At 38.9% G+C, this 25,406-nt stretch overlaps 1 protein-coding gene across 2 annotated transcripts; it reads right to left on the bottom strand.

Annotated features, from left to right (window-relative positions):
- Nucleotides 1–24,447, bottom strand: b3gntl1 (UDP-GlcNAc:betaGal beta-1,3-N-acetylglucosaminyltransferase-like 1). 2 transcript variants are annotated; one of them, XM_047365582.1, is made up of 12 exons: nucleotides 24,027–24,447; nucleotides 23,453–23,569; nucleotides 23,252–23,351; nucleotides 21,776–21,840; nucleotides 18,200–18,265; nucleotides 15,790–15,885; nucleotides 7,664–7,759; nucleotides 4,192–4,316; nucleotides 1,399–1,534; nucleotides 1,223–1,291; nucleotides 1,003–1,077; nucleotides 1–382 (listed from the first exon to the last, which is right to left on the bottom strand). In XM_047365582.1, the coding sequence occupies exons 1-12, from the start codon at nucleotides 24,135–24,137 to the stop codon at nucleotides 302–304; spliced, it is 1,137 nt and encodes a 378-aa protein (XP_047221538.1). In that variant the 5' UTR covers nucleotides 24,138–24,447; the 3' UTR covers nucleotides 1–301. The 2 variants fall into 2 exon arrangements, with proteins under 2 accessions (XP_047221538.1, XP_047221539.1); XM_047365583.1 differs by lacking the exons at nucleotides 23,252–23,351; nucleotides 23,453–23,569; nucleotides 24,027–24,447 and adding an exon at nucleotides 22,417–22,534.
- Nucleotides 24,448–25,406: the final 959 nt, after the last annotated feature.

Here is a 25,406-nt window from a genome sequence, read left to right on the forward strand (position 1 = left end):
TGTACTTCCCTAAAAAACAAGGAGTTTATTGTAAAAACTTCACAGAAAGAGACAAAAGCAGCTTAAAATTCTGCATCTTTTTACACAGTAAAAGGTCACTTTAATACTTTAAATACAATATAAACTTCTTCTTTCCTCTTTTTGCTTGTGTCCTTTAATCTGCTGCAGCTTTCACTTTACCCCCTGGTTATAAACAGTCTATCACTGAGTTTGTGTTTATGTTTTCATAAATCAGCCCTCTGCATTCCTCTGTCTGTTTAACCTGCAGGACTCCTGTGGTCTTCTGCATCACTCTGAGCTGTCAGTTGAAATGGAAGTAATCTGTTCCTTCCTTCAGCTGCAAAGAGTTGAGGTTTTCCTCCAGAACTCCTCCTGTCATGTCCTACAAATGGAGCATAAATAAAGCTCAGTCTAATACAAGGCACAGAAAAAAAAAGTCTGTCAATAAACATTTTCAAGGGGCAACGTGTTTGATACCAGTTAACATCTTTGTGTGTTGCTTGTTTATGAAATGTAACACAACAGTTTAACAAACTGCACATGATTAAAGATATTTACATCTCACCGAAGAAAACTGTGATTGAGTCCAGATCTCCGTGTTCTGTGTCCAATTACCTCTGACAATTTCCATAATTGAGCAATTAGTAGACCCCATAGGTGGGGTCACTTAAGATTTGAATCTAACTTTTGCTCAGGCAAAAAACAGAGCAGCCTTGTGTTTTTTGCATACCAACAGAAATGCAGGAATATCTGAATTTCAGTCTAAAGTCAAAAGTATATACCATCATTTAAAGCATGAGGTGTTTGCACAAACATCCCATGATCAAGGATCTGGCCACTGTCTCTTCCCATTTCCTGACAGCCTCCCGTATGTTTGTGAGTTTTACATCCTGGACTGGGCACACGCCCTGAATCATTATGTTGTTAGGCTTGAAAACAGAGCTGAGGGACACGCGGTCAGAAAAAACAAACATACAACACACAAACATGCTCTTGGCTCACCAGTTTAACACAGATAATGAAGGGGCCCGTGGCCTCTTTGTAGTGCAGGATGGGGACTGTAGGCTTTGGTCTTTGCTGGAGACATATCAACAGAAAAGTCCATAAACATTAAACAGTTTATAAGTGTTTGTTGAATTTTAACAATCAAAGACCTATAACCGCCCTGCAGTGAGGGAACTATGGACACCAAAACTTGAATTTGTATCCATAGCGATCTCACCTTGGATTCCTCATATGTGTAGAAACTCTTCTGAATTTTGTTTTCATCCACATCACAGAACGCTTTGACCTAATGTGTCAAGAAAATCACTGAATGGTGACATGAGTGTGAACAGAGCCTTAAAAAATGTAAAACAGCATGGCTCAGCTAGTGTCTCACATCAGAATTAGACATACTTTCTTCTGATTGGTCAGGCTCAGGCATCGGTATAGCTTCCTCCCTTGTTTCCCAGCATTCCATATTGTGAAGTTTTCCCACTGGCTGAGAACTCTCTCCTGCAGAAAGTCTACTCGCAGCTTCCAGATAGTCTCTCTGTTTGCAGAAAATAAAAATGTGGTCATAATTAGAGGATCTTTCCCCAGTCCCAACTTATTTAACAGCAAGTGTATAAGGCTTAATTAAGACTAAATAAATTTGTAAAGAATATTTAATTTTGTTCTTTTTGTTGCTGTACAAGTGTTCATACTCCTTGAACTTTTAAATGTTTCCACATTACAAACACACACTTCAACATATTTTATTGAGATTTTATTTGACAAACAAAAAGTAGTGCATAATTGTGAAGTGAAGAAAATGTATGAGGTTGAAAATCTTTTTTACGAAAAATCTCTAAAAACCGTTGTATGTATATGTGCTTAGGCCCCCTGAGCCAAGACTTTGCAGAACAACCAATCCTTTGGGGTTTCTCTCTACCAGTTTGGCAGCTGTATAAAATTATTGGCCTTTCATGTGTACAAAATAGTTCAGGCTCAGTCTGATGAGATGAAGAGCATCTATGAACATTGATTTCCATGTCTTGCAATGGGTTGTGAGTTGGATTTAGGTGTTAACTTTGACTGGGTTATTCTAACAAATACATAAGATTTGAACCAAACAATCCCATTGTTTGCTGGCTGTATGGAAGGTAAACCTCCACCCTAGTCTAAAGTTGTTTGCAACCTGTTAGAGGCTTTCTTCCAGCATTGGCCTGTATGTAGCTCTGTTCATCTGCCCTTTAACTTTTACTAGCTTCTGAGTCCCTTCTGAAGAAAACCATTCTCATAATATGATGCACCCACCATGTTACACCGTGGCATCGTTCAGGATGATCTGTGGTGTTAGGTTTCTGCCACATTTAGCATGAAGGAGAAAATTGCTAACTGCGAATGTGACTTCCTTTCCATCAGAACAAGAATGGCTTACCTCTTGTCACTCCATAAAGGGATTATAAAGTGCACTACTAATAATTGGCTTGTCCACATATTCTCCCACCCAAGCCGTGGACCTCTGCAGCTCCTCCAGGATTACCCTGGACCTCTTGGCTGCCTCTCTGATTAATGCTTTCCCTGCCTGGCCTGCCAGCTCAGCAGGGTTGCAGCGCTCTTTCCATTTTCATATCGTGGATTGAACAATGCTCTTTCAGATGTTTAAAGCTTGGGATATTGTTTTATAACCTAACCCTGCCTTGAACTTCTCCACAACTTTATCTATGACCTGTCTGCTGTGTTCCCTGGTTTTCATGATGCTGTTCACTTACGTTCTCCAAGAAACCTTCTTTGGCGTTTACAGATAAACTGGATTTATACTGACATGAAATTACACACAGGCACTCATTTGACTGAGTAGGTGACTGCTAAGGCAAACTGGTTGCAACTGGATTTTATTCAGATGTTATTCATCTCGTCTGTGTGAAAAAACGTATTAAAAAAGGACAACAGGAAGTACTGTGACTTATCGTCTGAAGATCTGCCTCAATGTTATCTGACTGCAGACATTTACAGGAAGCTGAAAATACAACTGGACAAAGTGTTTGCTCCACGACAGGCTGACTGCATTTATATCAGAGAGAAAAACTAATGGTTGCTTGTCTTCAAGTCTGCAGAATCACAGAATACATGTGGGATTTGAGCACAGTAAATACAACAAAAACTGTAAAACTTTTATTAGTATTTGTTTTAACACCTTCTTCCACCCTGACACTGGCTAATTATATGCACACATTCAACCACAACACTCTGCCCTTATTTTCCAGAGTGAAGTTTATTATTGCGTGTAGCAGTGGGCCTCATCTGGCAAACAAAACCCAAATCCACACCATTGGAAAGTCTGGGTGGTCTCCAGAAGTTTTCTTTGCTTTTGGTTCTTTCTTTACAAGACATGGCAGCAATATGTCAAAGATTTACTAAACACACAGCTGCCACTCACATTTATAAACAGAGCCTTTCAGAGGAAAAGCCTTGCATTTCAGTAACTGACCCCATCCCTAAAAAAGACCTTTCACCTCGCATCAGGTCATCTGCACTGTCTACGTGACAGACAGAAATAAGGTTAAGATTTCATTTGGCTGAAGTGAGGAAGTAGGTGGGCGGTGTATGGGAGGGGTGAAAAAAGTGGGGAGATTGGAAAGTAGACATGCCTGAAATAGCCTCCAAACAGACAGATGATAGATGAAAATGACAGAGAAGGATGATGAAGATGAAGGACTGCATTAACATTGGGCAGATATATGATCAGAGGTGGGAAGGATGGAGGGATATCAAGGAGGTACCTTTTAACTTTGCTCCGTTATAAATTTAAAGACACACAATTGCACACCTGCAGGCTTTGCAGGGTGAAGCTCAGGCAGCTGCAGGAATATCAGCCTGACACACAACATGCCAGACACTTCTGTTCACACCAAGATCTGATTCTCTCCAAGCAGCATTGAAAGGATAGTGAACATACCAAGCAGAGAAGGCCAAAATTCCTAAATCTGAATGCTGGGAAAGTGACTGGAATTCCAAAGACATTGTCATAAAATCTGAAAAGTCTAAAATGTATCAGTGTGTGTCAGTGAGAGTATTTGGGTTTGTGTGCAAGTGCATGTGAGAGCCCTGGGAAACTCAAGGATGCCAGTGGGCAGCTGCGTGTAGGTGGAGGATCAACACTGTGACTAAGTATGTGCGTGTAAGAGAAACTTTACGGGAAGGAGGGCGAATGGTGAGACTGACTCTGTCACAGAATGAGTAGCAGCCCTCTCATGGTAACGATAAACCAGCAGGCCCTGGTCGACCCTGAAGGGACGGCTTCCTTGACGAAGAAGCTGGTAGAAGAAGAGCAGATCCTCCGGGACTCCCTAAAGAGAAATCAGAGTGATTGGATCTCTGTAAGTGAAGGAACAGTATGTCCTGTTGGTGGCGAAGCCATTTAAGCTTTTAACAAAATAAAAATAATAAAGTTAATCTGGGTGGTGAATTTAATGAATTTTTAATGGTGGTAAATAATTATCACCATCCAATATTTGCCTCATAACATGATACAATACATGTGGACATGCATCCATATGTGAAGAAATGAACTCATTTTGTGAAACATCAAGTTTTATCACATATTTACATATAGTGGGGCAAAAAAGTATTTAATCAGCCACTGATTGTGCAAGTTCTTCTTAGAAAGATGAGAGAGGTCTGTAATTTTCATCATAGGTACACTTCAACTATGAAAGACAAAATGAGAAAAAGAAAATCCAGGAAATCACACTGTAGGATTTTTAAAGAATGTATTTGTAAATTATGGTGGAAAATAAGTATTTTGTCAACCCCAAACAAGCAAGATATCTGGCCCTCACAGACCTGTAACAACTTCTTTAAGAAGCTCTTCTGTCCTCCACTTGTTACCTGTATTAATGGCACCTATTTGACATTGTTATCTGTATAAAAGACCACAGCCTCAAACAGTCAGACTTTAAACTCAACCATGGCCAAGACCAAAGAGCTGTCGAAGGACACCAAGAAGAAAATTGTAGGGCTGCACCAGGCTGGGAAGAGTGAATCTACAATAGGCAAGCAGGTTGGTGTGCATAAATAGACTGTGGGAGCAATTTAAAGAAAATGGAAGACCTACAAGACCACTGATAATCTCCCTCGATTTGGGGCCCCCACGCAAGATCTCATCCCGTGGGGTCAAAATGATCCTGAGAACAGTGAGCAAAAATCCCAGAACTACACGGAGGGACCTGATGAATGACCTGCAGAGAGCTGGGACCAAAGAAACAAAGGCTACCATCAGTAACACACTACGCTGAGAGGGACTCATCCTGCAGTGCCAGGCGTGTCCTCCTGCTTAAGCCAGGACGTCTGAAGTTTGCCAGAGAGCATATGGATGTTCTAGAAGAGGATTGGGAGAATATCTTGTGGTCAGATGAAACCAAAATAGAACTTTTGGCACAAACTCAACTCGTTGTGTTTGGAAGAAGAAGAATGCTGAGTTGCATCCCAAGAACACCATACCTACTTTGAAGCACGGGGGTGGAAACATCATGCTTTGGGGCTGTTTTCTGCAAAGGGGACAGGACAACTGATCCATGTTAAGGGAAGAATGAACGGGGCCATGTATCATGAGATTTTAAGCCAAAACCTCCTTCTATCAGTGAGAGCATTGAAGATGGAACGTGGCTTGTCTTCCAGCATGACAATGATCCCAAACACACCGCTCAGACCACAAAGGAGTGGTTCCGTAAAATGCATTTCAAAGGTCCTGGAGTGGCTTAGCCGGTCTCCAGACCTCAACCCCATAGTAAATTTGTGGAGGGAGTTGAAAGTCCGTGACAGCCCCAAAACATCACTGCTCTAGAGGAGATCTGCATGGAGGAATGGACCAAAATACCAGCTACAGTGTGTGCAAACCTGGTGAAGATTTACAGGAAATGTTTGACCTCTGTCATTGCCAACAAAGCTTATGCTACAAAGTATTGAGTATTAACTTTTGTTATTGACCAAATATTTATTTTCCACCATAATTTAAATTAATTCTTTAACAATCCTACAATGTTTTTTCCTGGATTTTTTTTCTCATTCACCTACGATGAAAATTACAGACCTCTCATCTTTCTGAGTAGGAGAACTTGCACAATCAGCGGCTGACTAAATACCTTTTGGCCCCACTGTATGATGAGACCCCATTTTGTATAGTGCATGTGTACTGAGATAGAGGGTATAAAATTTACAGTGTTTTCTGTGTAAGGGCAGATGTTACTTTTGCACTGGTGTCACCATAATTTTTTTCTTTTTCTAATAATAAAGATAACAAGACCATATTGGGCTGAAAGTTCAACGCTTCCACATACAGTCTGAGAGTGACGTTTCAGTTGCCAAATACTAATAAGCTCAATTACACTAAAGATAGGGCCAGTTCAACTGCTATGACTGTTTTCAGCACGACGAGGTCAGTAAATCTTTAGCAGGGCAGACTGAGCATCTGCATAGCGTCACATGAGATTAACGGTACATTCTCTCTGTACTCAGAAGTCAGATTTTCCGAGTTAACAACTGGAAATACAAATTCAGAATTCAAATTGGGAAAGTCAGAGTTTACAAGCCCCATATCCAGTATTTAATATGGTTGCCACGCATATAGACTGTAGTGATAGTAGCAGGTATAAGCAATTTATCAACAGTTGTGATGGTTTAGATGTCCTATCCCAGTGGCAAACACAGAGCTGTAAAATACCTATTTGTAAACGTGTTTGTTTAGTAGTGAAATACAAAAATTAAAGAGAAATATATTGTTTTTGGCTCTTATTGCTAACAGTCATTAACACCACGATAAATAGAAAACCCCAATGTTTTCAGACTTGCAACTGGAATGCTCTCAATCAAGGTGGTATGTCATTCTGATCTGCAACTTCCGAGACAAACCGAGGGCAGTCCAAATAAGGATATCAGCCTGGCACATATATTTCATAGCAGTGACGTCTGTGTGCAAATTATGACAAAGAATTTGTTGACAGGTCCAAAAAGTCCATGAGAGATACAAAGTTATGTGACAGGGTATGAAGAACAAAATGCTGATGTGAGTGGTACATTTTACACAAATGTCAGATTGAATAAGAACTTCTTGGTCATGAAAATCACCTGGAGTACTATAACGATCTCCAGAAATCAATTGTTTGCTATTATTTTTACAACAGTTACCTGTTATGAATGAATAATAAATGGATTTGAGAGTGTTTCTGTTGTCATTATACTAATGTTTAAGTGCCTTGTTAGGGTTGCTTGTAAACTGGAATTAGCAATCGACAGAAATCTCAGTTTCTTCCTCTGGCAGAAACTGATATATCTGGCATTTTGTAGGCAGAAGTTAAATGTTTGCAACACACTGTTATAGAAAAGAAATCGAAATGGTGTGTGTCTTTTATTAATGTATTGCTCTTCATGCTTTCATTAGACATTTTTTAATTGCTAATTAGCAATGTTAGTTCAACCAACTTGATTAATTTTAAGAATCTGTATTTTGTGGGTTAAAAAGTGAAAAAAGGTCAAATCTGATCCTAATGAAACACTGTTGGTGGTGAGCAGTGACGTTTTGCTCTATTCACAGAAATTAAAACAGGTGTTCAAAATGATCAGAAATACTTTGTCCATCAGAGTTGGTCAAATGATGTGTTAAAATAGTTTAACGAATGGTGCTAGAGTTAAATCTTACCTTGCCTCCTTCGTCAAACAATCCGACTTTCAGGAACAATTTCCTTGAGCAGAACCATGTTGGCATGACAACCGTGGGCCCGTGGGAGGTGTATGCCTAAAACCAAAGACCAGGCCCGGGTATAAAATATACAAGCCAGACAAATAAACACAATCAGTTTTTGATAAGTAACATAACAAAAAGAAGGCATATAAAAAAATTTTTTAATGTGCGATAATACAAACATCTCTGGCTAATAAAACACCATCTGTATTTAATAAATCAGCTATACTGTCAACTATTGTGGCAGTGGAAAAAACATTTATCTGACTCAGAAATTAAGTTTAGTAAACAATTTACTACATTTCTGAAAACAACAAAACCTTGGATAGTAAAAACAGTACCTAAACCCAAGAACAAGAAATGGTGAGTCATCATTTTTAATAATTAAACTTAGCAGTAAGAAACAACGATGTATATCCATACCGTGTTCAATACAGAGTTTCTATTCACAGTGTAAAATACAACTAAAGGTACTTGAACTACAGAGCTGAGCACAACAGAAATGAGGTAATTTATAAAAAGGTGAATTTTGGACAACAAACTATCCTGGGACACAAATTAAAATATACATTTTATAAGCAGCCTTGTTAAATAACTCAGATATGACGTCTAATTTAAAGGTAAATTGTTGGAGCATCGCTGTACTTCAACCTGGGGCAAAAGATATTATGACTGGAATTTCTTTCAGTTAAACGTTTTAACACTTTTCTTGATGGAATCCACATCAATGAAAATAATGGTTCAGCGGGAATCATATCTCAACATATGAGAATATCATTAAAAATCGTACTTATTTCAGTAGTTCAATTTAAAAAAATTAAACTCGTGAAAATGCTATTAGTAATATATTTCAGGATCACAGCAAATAAAAAAGTTTGAATATTACATAAGATCAACAGAAACTGGTTGGTGCTTCTTTTGCATTAATTCCAGTACCACTGTGTTTTAGCTTGAGGGTGATCAGCCTGAGGTTCTGCTGCAGTGTTCAGGAAGCCCAGGTTGCTTTAATGGCAGCCTACAGCCCATCTGCATTGTTGGATTTGATGTCCCCCATCTTCCTTAGCATCCTCATAGAGCTTGTCAGCAGAGAGAAGCATGAAGTCCTCTAAACCTTCCTGCTGCTGACTTGATAAAAGAAAATCACCGGATTCTCTGGCTCACTAAGACATTGATTACCACAAGACGCACAGGATTAACCTTAATTTAAAAAGGGGATTTAAACACTGTGCAACGGTCCAGTTGTTTTTCCTGATTAGATTATAATTGAAATATATCACTCTGCGTAATAAATTTATATGAGTTTCCCTTGTCAAGCTGATTTAAATAAATAAATAAACTTTTCAATGATATCTTTATCAACTCAGATGCATCAGTACTGGATAGGTGGATTTAGAGGTGTTTTACAGGTGACTGAGTTGAAGTTGTAGTGTGATATTTGTTGTGATTGGGTTTGGAGCTGACTGCATCCCCTCTGGTGACAGAATCATACAATCTGTCAAATTAGGTAACAGGAACCCTCCAGCATGCGTTGCATGAACACCAGCTTACCCAGAGCACTTATGTGAAAATTGTGTAAAAATCATGGTTTTCTTTGCTCTGACACCACCCTCCGTGAAATTAAGTGCCAGATCTGAACAGGGTCTAATCACCAGTGATACTCGTGGTGGAAATACACTGCTGATTTATACACTGAGGATGTTCCTCCCCTGAACTAAAGCACTGTAGCGAATCAGAATGTTAATTGTAACAGAGCTTCTCAAAGTGTTTCAGAGTCAACCGAAGTTCCAATACAGTACCCTAATAGGAAGCTACTAACCTAAAGCTTCAAAGAAGGAAAAAAAAAAACACTTCAACTCTAATCATGAAAACAAATCACACATACAGGTCCTTCTCAAAATATTAGCATATTGTGATAAAGTTAATTATTTTCCATAATGTAATGATGAAAATTTAACATTCATATATTTTAGATTCATTGCACACTAACTGAAATATTTCAGGTCTTTTATTGTCTTAATACGGATGATTTTGGCATACAGCTCATGAAAACCCAAAATTCCTATCTCACAAAATTAGCATATCATTAAAAGGGTCTCTAAACGAGCTATGGACCTAATCATCTGAATCAACGAGTTAACTCTAAACACCTGCAAAAGATTCCTGAGGCCTTTAAAACTCCCAGCCTGGTTCATCACTCAAAACCCCAATCATGGGTAAGACTGCCGACCTGACTGCTGTCCAGAAGGCCACTGTTGACACCTTCAAGCAAGAAGGTAAGACACAGAAAGAAATTTCTGAACGAATAGGCTGTTCCCAGAGTGCTGTATCAAGGCACCTCAGTGGGAAGTCTGTGGGAAGGAAAAAGTGTGGCAGAAAACGCTGCACAACGAGAAGAGGTGACCGGACCCTGAGGAAGATTGTGGAGAAGGGCCGATTCCAGACCTTGGGGGACCTGCGGAAGCAGTGGACTGAGTCTGGAGTAGAAACATCCAGAGCCACCGTGCACAGGCGTTTGCAGGAAATGGGCTACAGGTGCCGCATTCCCCAGGTCAAGCCACTTTTGAACCAGAAACAGCGGCAGAAGCGCCTGACCTGGGCTACAGAGAAGCAGCACTGGACTGTTGCTCAGTGGTCCAAAGTACTTTTTTCGAATGAAAGCAAATTCTGCATGTCATTCGGAAATCAAGCTGCCAGAGTCTGGAGGAAGACTGGGGAGAAGGAAATGCCAAAATGCCAGAAGTCCAGTGTCAAGTACCCACAGTCAGTGATGGTCTGGTTGCTATGTCAGCTGCTAGTGTTGATCCACTGTGTTTTATCAAGGGCAGGGTCAATGCAGCTAGCTATCAGGAGATTTTGGAGCACATTATGCTTCCATCTGCTGAAAAGCTTTATGGAGATGAAGATTTCATTTTTCAGCACGACCAGGCACCTGCTCACAGTGTCAAAACCACTGGTAAATGGTTTACTGACCATGGTATCACTGTGCTCAATTGGCCTGCCAACTCTCCTGACCTGAACCCCATAGAGAATCTGTGGGATATTGTGAAGAGAACGTTGAGAGACTCAAGACCCAACACTCTAGATGAGCTAAAGGCCGCTATCGAAGCATCCTGGGCCTCCATAAGACCTCAGCAGTGCCACAGGCTGATTGCCTCCATGCCACGCCACATTGAAGCAGTCATTTCTGCAAAAGGATTCCCAACCAAGTATTGAGTGCATAACTGTACATGATTATTTGAAGGTTGACGTTTTTTGTATTAAAAACACTTTTCTTTTATTGGTCGGATGAAATATGCTAATTTTGTGAGATAGGAATTTTGGGTTTTCATAAGCTGTATGCCAAAATCATCCCTATTAAGACAATAAAAGACCTGAAATATTTCAGTTAGTGTGCAATGAATCTAAAATATATGAATGTTCAATTTTCATCATTACATTGTGGAAAATAATGAACTTTATCACAATATGCTAATATTTTGAGAAGGACCTGTATATGCTCTCGTACAGCATAGAAGGAAAACATCCATACTCCCTTCCTCTCAGAAGATCTCTGACTCACTCATGTTTTTGCTTCTCCTCTCATACTCCTTAATGCAGAAAGACCTAAATATTTTTCTTCTTTAACAGATGAACCCCACCCCTCCCCTGACTTATGTGGCCAATCGGTGCTCAGCCCCCGTTTCCTGCCCTCGCCTCATCTCATCCATCCTTTCCTCTGTGTTTTTGGTAACAGTTACTACCTTAAGAACCTGAAGGTCATCCCACGCAGATCTGCTTCTGCTTCTGACTGCACCACTACATTTTACACAGTGTGCTTGTACGTGCACGTTCGTGTGTGTATGCATACATGTGACATTTTCAGAATCGAATGTAATACTACTGCAAGCCAGAAATGTATCACAGATGTAGAAAATTGTTCCAAACATCTGGTTCCAACCAGTGAGAACAGCTGGACTGAATCTTATCTGGGAAGTGTGTGTGTACGTGTCCACCTACGTGCGTCTATTTGCCTGTCTGTTGTAATATTGCAACATTTTGCAGATGTAGGCTGTGGCCAAATCATGAATAAGAGGAATAAGAATGAGTTCTGGGAAAACAGAAGGCGCAGTAGGAGGCTGGCTGTTACAAATCAGTGGGGTTGTGGTGTTTTTGAATAGTCATTTATCAGGTTAAATGTAAAAAGCAACTCTAGATTTTCTGGTTTCATTTAGTAAGGTCTTTCTGTTTATTTCACAAGGTAAAAGTAAAGCCAGGTATATTGACGGTAGGAAAAGGAAAAGAAGCAGCTCCCCTGCTTCAGAATCAATGCATGATCTCACTCTCATGCTCCATGAAACCTAATATCATACAAATATCCTGGAATGTCTGCTGAGTGCTTATGCAGGCTGTGAAAGTGAGCATGAATGTTACAGAAAGTGAGTCCAGGTCGTCCTGTATCCTGGGCAACCGGGTGTGTTTTGTTAAATCCGAACTGGAAAGCTTCCCTTTCAACCTAAATGAAATGCTTAACCTCCATATCACTGGTTCCCTAGAAAATGTATGTAAGAGGTAAGTACAGTAAAATTATTAACTGAAAACGTGGTTTAAGAACATGCTCACTCTTTTCAAATAGGGGTGGGCAATATGACGGTCTTAGATAGTGAACGATTAAAAAATGCTCATGAGATGCCAAAGAAAAAAGATATTAAAATCATGGTGGTAGTCTAATATTAGTATTGCTAATCTAAAATAAGATTACTAACTGTATTTATTAACCATGCATTAAAAAAATATTTTTTACCATCCCTCAAGTGCATAATCTCAGATCCATTAGACAACAGCAGAAGGCAGTGAAAGAGAGCCAGGGTCATTAAACCACCAAACACCATCAGGTGTTGCATGTAACTGAACTTTAGACTTTACAACTGCACAATGAAGGCTTTTTGAAGAAGCTTGTCCTCACTGTGTGAAAAGGGGTCGTTCATGAGTAGCTCTCTTTTCCAGCTACAACTACCTGTCTAGCAGCTAATGCTAAGTAAGTAAACATTTAGTGCGATTCCCATGCTCTTCAGAATGCTCTGGTTTGGCTGTTTCACTGGTTACCAGCACTTTAAATAAACTGAAATAGCAGCATTGTATCAGAGGGTCTGATTAAACTTGGATGTGCAGCCAAAACAATAACACCAGAGATTATGCCTCTATCCATCGCGTCAATAAAACAGGATAATGTACCCTCTCTGCCCATAAAAACACAACTGTTTAAATGCTGGGTACACTGTGTGCTCAAGCCAAGACTGCAATTTATCCTTGACCTAAAACATTTAATACAGAAGACATTCCGAATGTGTTGGTGAGAATGTAATTTAATGATAGGAAATATTGCAAATACTACTACTGAGCTTAAAGTGATAACTGTGATGATTTTACCCACAGTTTCTTTAGGTGGTTTGCCTATACCCACGTCCTTTCTGCACTGCACATCACCACAAAAGTTGTTTCCTTTTTGTGACAGCAAATCACCAACACTACATAGTTTTTTTTCTTTAAAATATATGAATGCTGATAAATTATTACATAATGACCAAACTGCTTAGAATTTAATTATTTAAGGGTAACATATTGTTGCAGACCAGCAACCTAACAACATTGTGATAACAGAAAAACAACTCGTATAATGTCTCTCTTTTAAAGAAACATTGTTATATCGTCATTTTGAGTTTGGTTTGGAAAGAAAAGTGAAAAGGTCTGCCACGTGCATAAACATAAAGATAATCATGAAGCAAAATCTTCATACTGTTACATAAGTATAAGGTAGCAGCAGCAAACTTTATCTGCATGCGTTTTTATTTTATTAAAATGAATTCTTCTGAGTTTAAACACAGTGTACCTCATGGGCAGGCGGTATAGCGGCAGAGCACGCAACCCATATACGTGGGCTTTGGTCCTCGATGCAGCTGTCCCAGGTTAGAGTCCCGACCCCAGAGACCTGTGCTTCATGTCTTCCCCCCTTTCCACCCCATTTCCTGTCTGCCTACTAAATAACAACAAGAAAGGCCACTTGTCCTGCAAAAAACATCTTAAAAAAAAGGCAACATATTTTTTACCTGTGCTTGACCATGTTTTACAAAATTGCACACACTTTGGTTAGAGATGCTCTTTGCCCTAAGTAAAGATGCTTTGTTTTGTTTTTTTAAAGAGTTAAATGTTTATTTAGGGAAATCCTGAGAAAAATTTGACTTTACTGCAAAGAAATTGCAATGTGATATTTTTGGTATTTCACCTACCCCTACTTTTAAATCTCGTAATATCAATATTATTACCAGACAGTGCATACTGGATACACCAAAGGACTAACTACTGTAGAGTTTTATGTTACTCCAAGTGTGTAACAAGACTGTACTAATTCTAACTGTTTTGTTGGACTGTAGGTTGAGCGGATGGATCTGAGGTTGAGGTACCAAGTGTAAGACAATGATTCATCCATTATCAGTGTTAATCAGCCTTATATATTTCAGTAACATGCTTTAAAATGCAAAAACTAATAAAGTAAACAAAGCAAAATTAAATAAAAACCTTAGTAACAGTGGAAGACAATTTTTGAGATTATTTTTGTCAGTTCCAAACTCTGAGAAAGAAGGAGGGTTGGCATTGTGATAAAAAAAAAAAAAAAAACAATCGACAAGAATCGACAAGAAAAACTTTTTCCCAATTTTTTTTATCTGTCCCACATCGTTATTACCTCTTCCCAAAGCACAGATTATAATATCGAATGGTTCTGTAAGTTAGGGTAAATTAAATTGACCAAAAAATAGACTTGTAATACAGTCAGTCTACCTTCCTTCTTGAAGCTGGCAACCTGGTGAGTTAGACCTCCAAAAAACAGGGAGGCTTGACAAATTTCTGCAAAAATTGCTCTTTTTTATCCCTTTCATCTGCCAGCCTCTGTGCCATGGTCTGATTAGACTCTGTACTGCTCTAAATCAACATACAAGTCTTCACTCTTCTTTTTTGAAAAGTTTTCCCAAATACCTAAACCTTCGTTTTGGAGAGTAAACTAAAGGTTGGTGTCTGTATGGTGGTGCAGCTGTTACCACTGTTGCCTCGCAGGAAGACGATCCTCGGCTCAAATCCATCCTGGGGTCTTTCTGCATGGAGTTTGCATGTTCTCCCCATGCATGTGTGGGTTCTCTCAGGGTACTCCCGCATCCTCCCATAGTTCAAAAACATGACAGTTAGGTTAATTGGTCACCCTGAATTTGGACTTGGGTATGAGTATTTGCCTGGATGGTTGTTTGTCTTGTAAGTCTATTGGGTTGCCCTGTGATGAACTGGTGAACCATCCAGTTTAAATACCCCCTCTGTTCCAGTGACCACTGGGGAGAGGAACCAGCCACTGTGAGCCAACAAGGTTTAATGGTACAGACAATGGAAAGATGGATGGAATGAAGGTTTTTAGTTACACCAGAATATTTTCTTGCTCTGACATGTCAAATTGACTGTTGAACATTGTGAAACTTGGGTGTTTGGTCATGGTGACCTGGTCTTGTTTCCTACAGGACCTCCATGATGCTCCAATGGATCTTTGAAGTGCAGGAAAAAGGAAAGGGGAGCTTGACACAGCTTATAGCAATATCTTTAACCACTCATCACAAAAGCCCAAACAACAATAGAGAAATCTGTTCCACTTCTTATTTTAATTATATTAATCTATTTACTGTAGCTCTGCAAGGTACGTTTAGGTGTTCGTAACGTTAATGTACAAAGGGAACTAAATGTCTGCTGCTGGATCAATTGGAGCAGAAAGTTGCCACAGAAAGCTCACACCAGTTTTTGCCAGCCAAATATTTTTTTCCACTGCCCACAGCTTCTATCAACATCCACCCCCCTCTGCTGACAGTGTGAACCGTTTCCCTTGCTGAAGCTTTGATGGCCTTTGAGGGCAGCAGTAATACTGCCTCCACCCTCTGCTCCTCTTCCACACTTCCGTACAAACTGTGAGCAACACGTATGTATCCTGTTTCTGTCTGACCTAGAAGCTGCCTGACACGCGACCTCTCACCCATGCACGAAACACAAACATTCATGGACGAAGCGTGTCTGTTTACCTGAGTGATGAGCTGATCCTGAGTCAGTGAGTTGATCCAGCGGGTGTAGCGCTCTGTAGATCCCTCCGGCAGCCTCTGGACTCTGCAGCCAATCAGCTATTATGAAAACACACATGCACGCCATCATATGAGCAGTGAACGTGTTTGCTTTGACAGCTTGCTCTGTGTAGGTCTAACTGCATAGAAAAACAGAACATGAGTTTTTTTAAATCTAGCAACCAATGCTTATAATTACGGCCAGAATATGAACATTTTTGCTAGTTTGAGTGTAGTCACTGTAGTTCAAATTTACTGTATGAAAAACATTTTTTCTTTTCTTTTATTAGATCCAACAATAGGCCAGTTAGGATTACCAGCATTATTTCTTGTTGCTTTATGCAAGAATAATGAGAGGATTCATTTATAGATCTCTTTTTAACCTTATTTGAAGTTCAGAAAATCATTCAGAAAATCCATGCATCTAATGTTTTTAGTGTCCAGCTACAAGCTTCTCACAACAGTTTGCTGCTTTTTGATCCATTCTTTCTGAGAGAACTGGAGTAACTGAGCCTTGCTCGAGCGCACCCTTTCAGCTCTGCCCATTAATCTTCTGTTAGACTAAGATCATGGTTTGGTGATGGCCACTCCAAAATATTAACTGTGTTGTTTTTTAGCCACTTTGTAGAAGACCACCTGACAACCCCAAAGATGTGTCTGTCCAACTTTCTTGAACATAAGGGAACACAGTGAAAGTCTACTAGCTGTGCAACCAGGTATAAATGAGGAGGATACCCCTGCCTTGTATAGTCTCGATAGGCACTTTGGATCTAAACACCATATCTTATGTATTCACAATCTTTCACTAATTTGGCAGCATGGCTAGGGGTCATTGTTCATTCGCACCCACGTTTTAACTACCTGGTCAATGTCTTGAGATGTTGCTTTGCCTGTAATGTTTTTCCCTGAAGAGGCCATCTATTTTATGAAGAGCACCTGTTCCTCCTGTAGCAAAATATCCTCACAATATGATACTGCCACCCATGTGCTTCATAGTTGGGATGATGTTCTCAGGCTTGCAAACAACCCTCTTTTTCCACCAAATGAAGCAATGGTCAAATACCTTAAAGTTAGTTTAATCAGACCACAGGACAGGTCTCCAGAAATTAAGATACTTGTCCCTGTGTGCACGTTCAAACTGTAATCTGGCTTTTTATGCTGCTTTTGGAGTAACTGCTTCTTCCACTCTGAGTGGCCATTCAGCCTAATTCAGTATACAACTCATTGTGAATTCTGACACTCCCTTATCAGCTTCAGCCAGCTTCTTCACAAGGTCTTTTGCTTTCTTCTCAAAACACAGATACACAGATCCCGTCTCCCTCGTGAATTATATAATGGCTAGACATTCCTATGTTGTTTATACATGTGTATAAATGTTTAAATAGATGAGCATGGCTACTTTAGGCATCTGAAAACTGCACCCTTGTACCCAAGGATGAACTAGACTTATGGAGGTCCAAAATTCTCTTCATGATACCTTAGCTGATAGATTTGCCCACAAAGTCACAAGGAAGAAGTGTGTTTGAGGTGTAGTGTAAAAATACATTCACAGGTAGGATTCAAATATTGTGAATTAACCTATCAGAAGCCTTTAAATTCTTTGTTTGAATGTTTTTTTTTTCTAGTCTGCTTCTAGAAATAGTGATAAAGCATGCGAGCCTCTGCCAATGAATGGTAAATGGACCTAAATTAAATCGTGCTTCTTTAGCAATACCAATCAATCAAAGAGCTTTAAACTAGAGCCACGGCCAGATACCAAGATTGGTGCCCAAGTGTAGGTGGCAGGAGGAAGCTAGAATCAAACCAACAACTTTTGGACTGCAAGATTTCTACTCATCCCACTGGGCCACAGTTCCCCCTTTGAAGAAAATGTTAAAACTCCTAAAAATTATTTTATTATTCTGATATATAGCAAATGTGAATAATTTTGGTAATTATAACCAACCTAAAACAGAACAGTCTAGTCTGATCTAATGTCAGACAGATAAATATTAAAGTTTTTTTTGTCCTCTCCAACAATGTAATATCTGGTCTCAACTATAAGTGTTTCAGGGTCAGGGTCAGGGTGTTTGTACAGGGGAGCAGGCCTGCTGTCTCCACGCTGTCTTACTCATTTCCCCTCACACACGCAACCTTTGACCTCTGGCCTGGCATGTCAAAGAAAGCATCAACACCAGATACTCACTGTTCCACGTGTCAACTGCACATACCCAAGGAAACACGCTCACAAATGCTGTCTGTAAGAACATTTTTATAATTTCAACTAACTGAGAGAAAAGGAAAGAGATGAGAAAGGGAAGCTCGGTTGAGTGGAGTTGAAGAAAGAGAAGGAAGGAAGTGAATAAGCAATGACTGGAGCAGAATAAAAACTTACACAGGTTGCATTGCAAAGAGAGGTTTCATACTGGAGACGAACTCTCTGGGGAAACATAATGTCATCCTACAACAGAAAAAAAAAAAAAACGGTAAAATCACAGGAACCCAGATCAGAAATACTTGATGCCATTGTCTTGGATAAAGACAATGTTTACAAGACTGTCATCAAAAAGACTGAAATGTGTTACCAAATTTGAACAAAATATATCCTCACATTTGTTGTATTTCAAAATGGAAATGAAGCTAGCAATTCATGTCAACAACACATTGAAAACGACGTTGGGAAAAGGGCTATGTAGCAATCACACTTCCTAAAATAATAATTATTCCACTTTTACGAGAGGAACTCACCTCCATACTTTGTAAATACTGACAAGATGCCTGTTGTGGTCGTCCTCTGATTCTCGTCTTTATGAAATGGTAATATATTTCAATCGATGGCTGTTGACAGGCAATCCAAGAACCCAGTCAGTGCATTGGCACACACAGTGCTCTGGCAACCATTGACCATTGAGTCGAATTGTTACTGAGGGATTCCATCCTGGACAACCTTGCTGCTTCCACAGTATGTAAATGAGAAAATAGCAAGCAGGGGCTGCTAATTAAATGTACTTAAACAATTGATCTTAAGTAAGTGTGACCACTGCTATAAAGCAAGACTTTTAAAAGTTTGCCGGTCTGGTGGACGCAGATAATGACTACTGGCAGCGAGAACAAGCCCTACACATGATCTAAGAGAAGCATCTGTTGCTGCCTATTAATCTTGGAAAGGTTATAAAGTCAAGCAATCTAAAGTTCACTATTCCACAGTCTGAAAGTTTGTTCACAAGTAGAAAACATTTTAAAAAGTTACCATCTTTCCAAGAATGGACATCTCAGGTAATTTACCTGAAGGTCAAACCGTGCTATCCTCATAAAGACTGCAAAAACCTCAAGAGCTCCTCAGACTCTATAGGCCTCAGTCAGCATGCTACATGCTAAGGTTCATGACAGCATGATAAGAGAAAGACTGACGACAAGTATGGCTGGCTTGGGAGCCATTGAGTCGACCATGAACTTTAGTGTATACAAAAGTATTCCAGAGTTAAATGCGAGACCAACAGCTGAAGCTTTACTAAATTTGGGTTGTCAGCATGAAAACAATCTCTCACACAGCAGTAAATCTACAACAGAAAGGCTGAAAAATTATAGAATTGAGGTGTTGCAATAATTCAGCCCAAGTCCAGATCTCAGCCTGATGGAAATGTTGTGGCAGGACATTAGGAGATCCCTGTCTGCAGACCTCAATGAACTGAAGCAATGTTACAAAGAAGAGAGGGCCAAAAAAAAAAACAGTCCTCCACAACAGTGTGAAAAATGGATAGGGTCACACAAACGTTACTGCTGCTAAATGTGGTTCAACAAGCAATTGATTCATGGGGTGTACTTAGGTTTTCCCATGACCAAGATTATCACAAAGATTGTCTTTTAAATCTTTTCCTGATAACAAGCCAGGAGAGTCTTTGTCATGTTTGGCACATAAAACCTGACATCTGTTTGTTTTTTTTTATGCTGTAATCTCTTCTAAACAGAAAAATTGTGCTCACAATCTATCCATTCCAAGTAAAAGCTTTGTTTGTCCGAGTCGAGCATATATAGCTTACATCTAGGGATGCAGTCTTGGACTGTGCTGAGTAACAATTGATTAAAAGGTCCAAGTAGCTGATTAATTACAGTGATCTGATAGTTTGTTATCTTGCCCTGCATGAAGGCAAATCCAGGCTTCTGACACAAAAATGCATGACTGATGTCATTACATTGAGGAATCATTTTTTGAATACATTGATGATGCTCACATAGTTTGCAGCTTGTTGGGATAGACTTGGCCTCTTAAGGATGTTTCGTCCATTAAACACTCAATAAATATTGTTATACTATAAATATGAGAAAGAAAATTAAATGAAGAGTTAAAAGATTACATCAGGTGTTTAAAGTTTAGGAGAACACAAAGGAAACCTTTGAGTAGCACAATCTGGCGCTAAAACTAATTTATGTCAGGTATGTAGAGGGTAAATTTTACACTAGTTCAGGTGTTTTCATGTAGGGTTCTCTTTAGAGGTAATCACCAGTAGATAACAAACATCTTCATGTGTGTTACAGCCAAGGCCATTTGGTTTGCATGAGACTGTGTGGTTGCAGGTTGATCATTTGCTGGCCCAGCTGTGCGGTTACATGTCTGGTATTGGCTGGTCTCTCCTGACTCCTTTTATTTGATATCCCTCTGAAATCTGATTGGACTTCTCCTGCTCCTCCAATCACAGAAGAGACCAGTCTATTTAAACCCAGATCACCTGTCAATGAAGGGCGGCTGTGATTTAGTTTGAGCCGCTTGCATCTTTGTTTGGGTGTCTTGTGAAAACCTTTACTTTGGCTTATCTGTTGAAATGTTTATTAACTCAAACTAGTAGGTATCGCCAGGTCTAGGTTGCAACCAGGTGTTTGGTTTATGGACTGTCTTGTGTAACTGTGAGCTTCTGAAGGCAGGCTCAGAAGTCTCACTTGAGGAAATCTTTTAAGTTTGATCAATGACTAATAGGTTTAAATTTTAGCTCCTTAGGTTAATCAAACTTTTATAAATTTAGTTTTGGTAAATCTCAAACTCAAACTTTATTTTACTGGAGACCGTATTTGTTTTCATCTGATAGTTATTTTCATCAGAAGTTATCTTTGTAAACCCTACAAATGGTAGTTTGTACTAGTTCTAGTACCCTCATTTTGTTCTCCTTTTATTATAGCCTGAAAAGACAAAACAATAAATCAACTTTTATTTAAAAAAACCACATACAACTGGTTTAGTTTTACTTCCCCTGTTCCCTGGCTGAGCTGGGTTGTAACAACGTTGATGAATAGAGATTAGTTTTAGAACTAATGACTAGTGAGAGGGGTGCCAAGACATTACTGTGTTAAAGTCCATGTGAATGCCATCTCTTTAGCCTTTAAACCATAGTTGCATTTGCATTAGGTGGTAATATGTATAGTTCTTTGGTTTTTACACTGCGGACAGGTCGGGGTCTGTAACAATGACCTTCCCATGTAGAACACGTAAAAAATAAGATACTAGCTCGGTATATCTGCCCAGACTAACTGTTACAATTTGCTGTTTTAATATTGATAATGTCATACTCTTCCCTCAATAGGTACTTAAGTCAGACATGTAACTACAGAAGAATATACCAAAAAGGGAGCAACACACATATGAACCTATTATACTAGGGGTGCAGCAAGCAATTAAGTTATCGAGTTTTCCATTGATTATTCTGACAATGAATCAAGTAATCTGATAAAAAAAAAATTGGCACTTTCTGCATATTTTGCATTTAACTACTTAAGCCTTTTTTATGGATAATATAAATACACGAAAGAGAAAATGCAAATCAAATAATTCAATCAACATTTGTAACAACAGGAGCTAAATCAAATAAATCTAACAACATGTCAAACCTCAGCCCTTTTGGTTGACTTAGAATTATTTTAATTTACACTTGGCTTGTGTTTCATCAAAAGCCATCTGAGTGAACATAAGAGGCATACCTACCGCATCCTGAAAGCACAAGTACTGTCCACTACTCTGAGTCACTGCCTTGTTCTTTGCAAAACCCACTGGAAGACAAAATAACATGTTTCTGTTTATAGGTCCACCATTAAAAAAAAGCATAAAACTAAATGAAAATTGATTTTTTTTTAAATCCTCAAACTGCAGAAAAATTATCAACAGAATATGAAGACAGTTAAGATAAATTATATATACCCCTGGCAGATTTAGATTAGTGGGATTGCGAAAAGACCTTTTTAACCTTAAGACTTGGAGGTCATTATCAAACATAAATTAGAATACCGAACGGAAACTGGTCAGTAACAATGAGAATGGCTTGATTGCCGTAATGTCATTTTTCCACTGATTATTGAGAAGGGTATAAATCACCTTTGACTGTCCATTTTAAATAAAATGTGAATAAAAACATAGAAATGATTTCTTTTGAAAAATAATACCCCTTGAACATTGTTGTTTTATCTTTTAGGAGATGCCTGTCATTTCCAATAAGAAACAAATTTCTTTGAATAAAACGTGGAATTACTTTGAGCCTAAGTGTAAGTTATCTGGGTTTAATGTCAAAGATATCTTGATAATAAAGTTGTGCATTCTGTAAGATTAAGATGTTTGACAGTTATAACCACCTATAGGTAGAGCGGGAGTTCCATGTATGGAGGCTATTAATCCTCAATGCAGCCATCTGGGGTTAAATTCCCGACCTTGAGACCTTTGCTGCAAGTTTTCCCTCGCTGCTCCTTTTCTGTCTCGCTGTCAAAAAAGGCCACCAGCGCAACAGAAAATCTTAAAAGAAAGTAATCTAACAAACAAGAATATTTTTGAACCTATAAACCAACCATTTTACACTGTTGTACTTAAACCATTGTGCGTCAGTTTATTTTTTTATTGTATTTTAATATTTTCATGAGTTCTAGAAATAAACAGTAATAATTAATGCTGAAATCTCACAATATAATTGTATACTATAGTCTCAAATGACCCCAGATCAGAGCATACCAATTCTGATCAATTCCAGCTTGTAGACCTGGCCTGCCAAAGTGCAGTCCTCAAGAGCAACAATCCTGCAACTTTTAGATGCATCCCTGCTCCAACACACCTGAATCAAATGGCTGAATTACCTCATCGACATTCAGTTATTCAGCTTTGCAGAGGTCTGGTGTGTTGGAGAGGGGATGCCTCTAAAATGTTGCAGGGTTGTAGCTCTTGAGGGCTGAAGTTGGGCAACCCTGCTCTAAACTCTAAATGCTGGAAACCTAACCTGCTCCAGAACAGGTTAAATTTACAGCATCAGTTACCATGGTAACAGAGAGGTGAGATGTGAACCAGCTGTTTGATACTGAAAATCCAGAACTGAATCTGAAGTCACCCCAATAAATCACTGTTCCTACTTCCTAGCATAGGCCCCTGTGGGCAGTAAAATGAGTGAGCTGAAATGTATAATCGACCAGTATCTAAACTGACCTCCTCCTGGTTGGGAAGAATTGTGACCAGAAATCACCACTGAGATTCCCCGGTCCTCCATCCTCTCCCTCCAACCCTCCAGCACTTTCCTCGAGTCATCCTGAGTGACAAGCACAGAAATAAATAATGTTGCCAGCTCCAGATTACAGCTTCTAATGTACAAAGATACAAACATGCAAAAAAAAAAAAACAACAACATACTGTGCTTGCATCATCAAACACTGAGAGCTCCATGGAGCCAGCAAAGTCTTGTTGTAATATGGCCTGCAGACACTCCTTCAGCCAACATGAGGCATTGTGCACTGGCATGATAATGCTCTGCAGGAAAGAGGAAATGAAGAAAGCTCACACTCAGTCCAAATGCTTGATGCTGTAGCAACCACAGAAAAACAACAACCGGTGGCATCATTTAATATAAGGGAAGTGATCCTGAAGATGATGAACACTGTCACAGGGACATTTTTACAACATATCTCGCAGCTTAAAGTCACCAAACACGCAGAAATGTTCGGGGGACACATTCTAGCTACTGGAACCAGGTTAGGTTGGGATTCAGTAAATCAGACTGGCAGACAGAGCATCTTAACATAGTTTTTTTTTTTGTTTGTTGTTGTTTTTGTTAAATGTTGATTGCTAAATCAGTGACATGATCTCATTTCACATGTATGATAGAGTGGTTACCAAACTGTATTAACTGGGTATAGACAACATGGAAACCATTTAAACGATTGCTATTTAATTTGTCTAAACGTTGCAATGTGTCCATTTCACCCACCACATCCACTGTCTTCCTCCTCTCCTCCTCCCCATGGTCTCCTCTTCCTGTCTCTCTCACATCTCCGTCTTCTTCCGCTGTCCGGAGCCGCTTCGTTGGATTTGGCTTCATCCCTGACCCTCTGTCCCGGTGCTCCAAATCCCCACTACACGTCTCACTTTCTGCGGACGCTTCGCTCCACCTTAGCTGCTCAAATCTGACATGAAAACGGGGCTGTTTACGTCGAGGAGTGAACCATGAGGCTAACTCGTGTGTAATAATGCCATTAAACGTTAATTTGGTAACTATTATCGATGTTAACTGTATTTAGGGCGAAAGATAGCATGACTAAAATGTCCTCTGGTTATTTAAAAGATCGTTAATGTGCCATTTTCAACGCGAAACGCTTCAATTTAAACTGAGCTTTGCGAAAAGTACCAACTTCCGCATATAATGAATCTAGGATGCTGATTGGCTGTTACAAAACACGGATAAACACCGGATTGGTTTTCAGAAAAGGTGACGTGAACGTTACCCTTCTAACTTCTTTTTGAAAGATAATTACGGTAATACGAAAATATATATATATTTTTTCACATTTGGGCATTTATTAGGTTTTTTATAATAGTACAGATTTCTTAATGGCTCCTTCATTAAATTAAAACCTAAACTGAACTTAAATGAAGACATTTTAATATTTTTAATAAAATAAATATTTCATAATTAATTAACGACCCTTGTCACAGGATATTAGATTGGTTGGGGTGATGGTTATTCATTGGACTTTGAGTAAAAAGTATTTATTTTTAAATCATTTTAAATATTATTTCTATAAATGTCTGTCAGTAATTTAAGAAATAGATACCACCTAATGCACTTAAATTTAAACTAGTGATGATTTTTGTAAATTATTATGATTATTATCATATGTGAGCAGTGAAATTGTGATAAAATTAAGCTGTTTTTTTATGACCACTACAAAATGGAGAAATTGTCAGGTCAAATCAATATTTCACAGCATCAACCAACCAATATGACTGCACCGATTTTATAAATATAAACAGTTTAGTGTTTTATAGTAGGAAAAAAAATATAGAAGGATCTAAGTTGTTGATTTTTACAGTTTGCAACGTGTCTCATAGGCCTATTTTTTCTGTCGTCTGATTACAGAAATCTCATTTAAATGATCAAAGCTGAATGGAGTCGTGTAAACCTGTTTATTTGTCCACATAAATACACAGTTCTGTGAAAACATATTTGCCATTTAATAGATCTTTTTTCATTTTAGTTTTTTTATCAGCTATTTATATTTTATTTAAGTATTTTTTATTTTTTTATTTATATCATTTATATTTTTATATACAGTGCCAGGCTGCTTTGGATAGCTTTTTTTTTCCTTGA

This window comes from Girardinichthys multiradiatus, chromosome 5 (assembly GCF_021462225.1).
Source record: "Girardinichthys multiradiatus isolate DD_20200921_A chromosome 5, DD_fGirMul_XY1, whole genome shotgun sequence".
Taxonomy (NCBI): Eukaryota; Metazoa; Chordata; class Actinopteri; order Cyprinodontiformes; family Goodeidae; genus Girardinichthys; species Girardinichthys multiradiatus.

What these genes read in the sequence shown, in the direction of transcription:
- b3gntl1 (XM_047365582.1), bottom strand. Translation starts at nt 24,137, where the DNA reads ATGAAGCCAAATCCAACGAAGCGGCTCCGGACAGCGGAAGAAGACGGA. An exon ending in ACTTGTGCTTTCAGGATGCG is followed by an intron (nt 18,266 to 21,775) that starts GTAGGTATGCCT and finishes TTTCTGTTGTAG; the next exon opens with GATGACATTATGTTTCCCCA. An exon ending in TCATTATCTGTGTTAAACTG is followed by an intron (nt 383 to 1,002) that starts GTGAGCCAAGAG and finishes CTCCATTTGTAG; the next exon opens with GACATGACAGGAGGAGTTCT.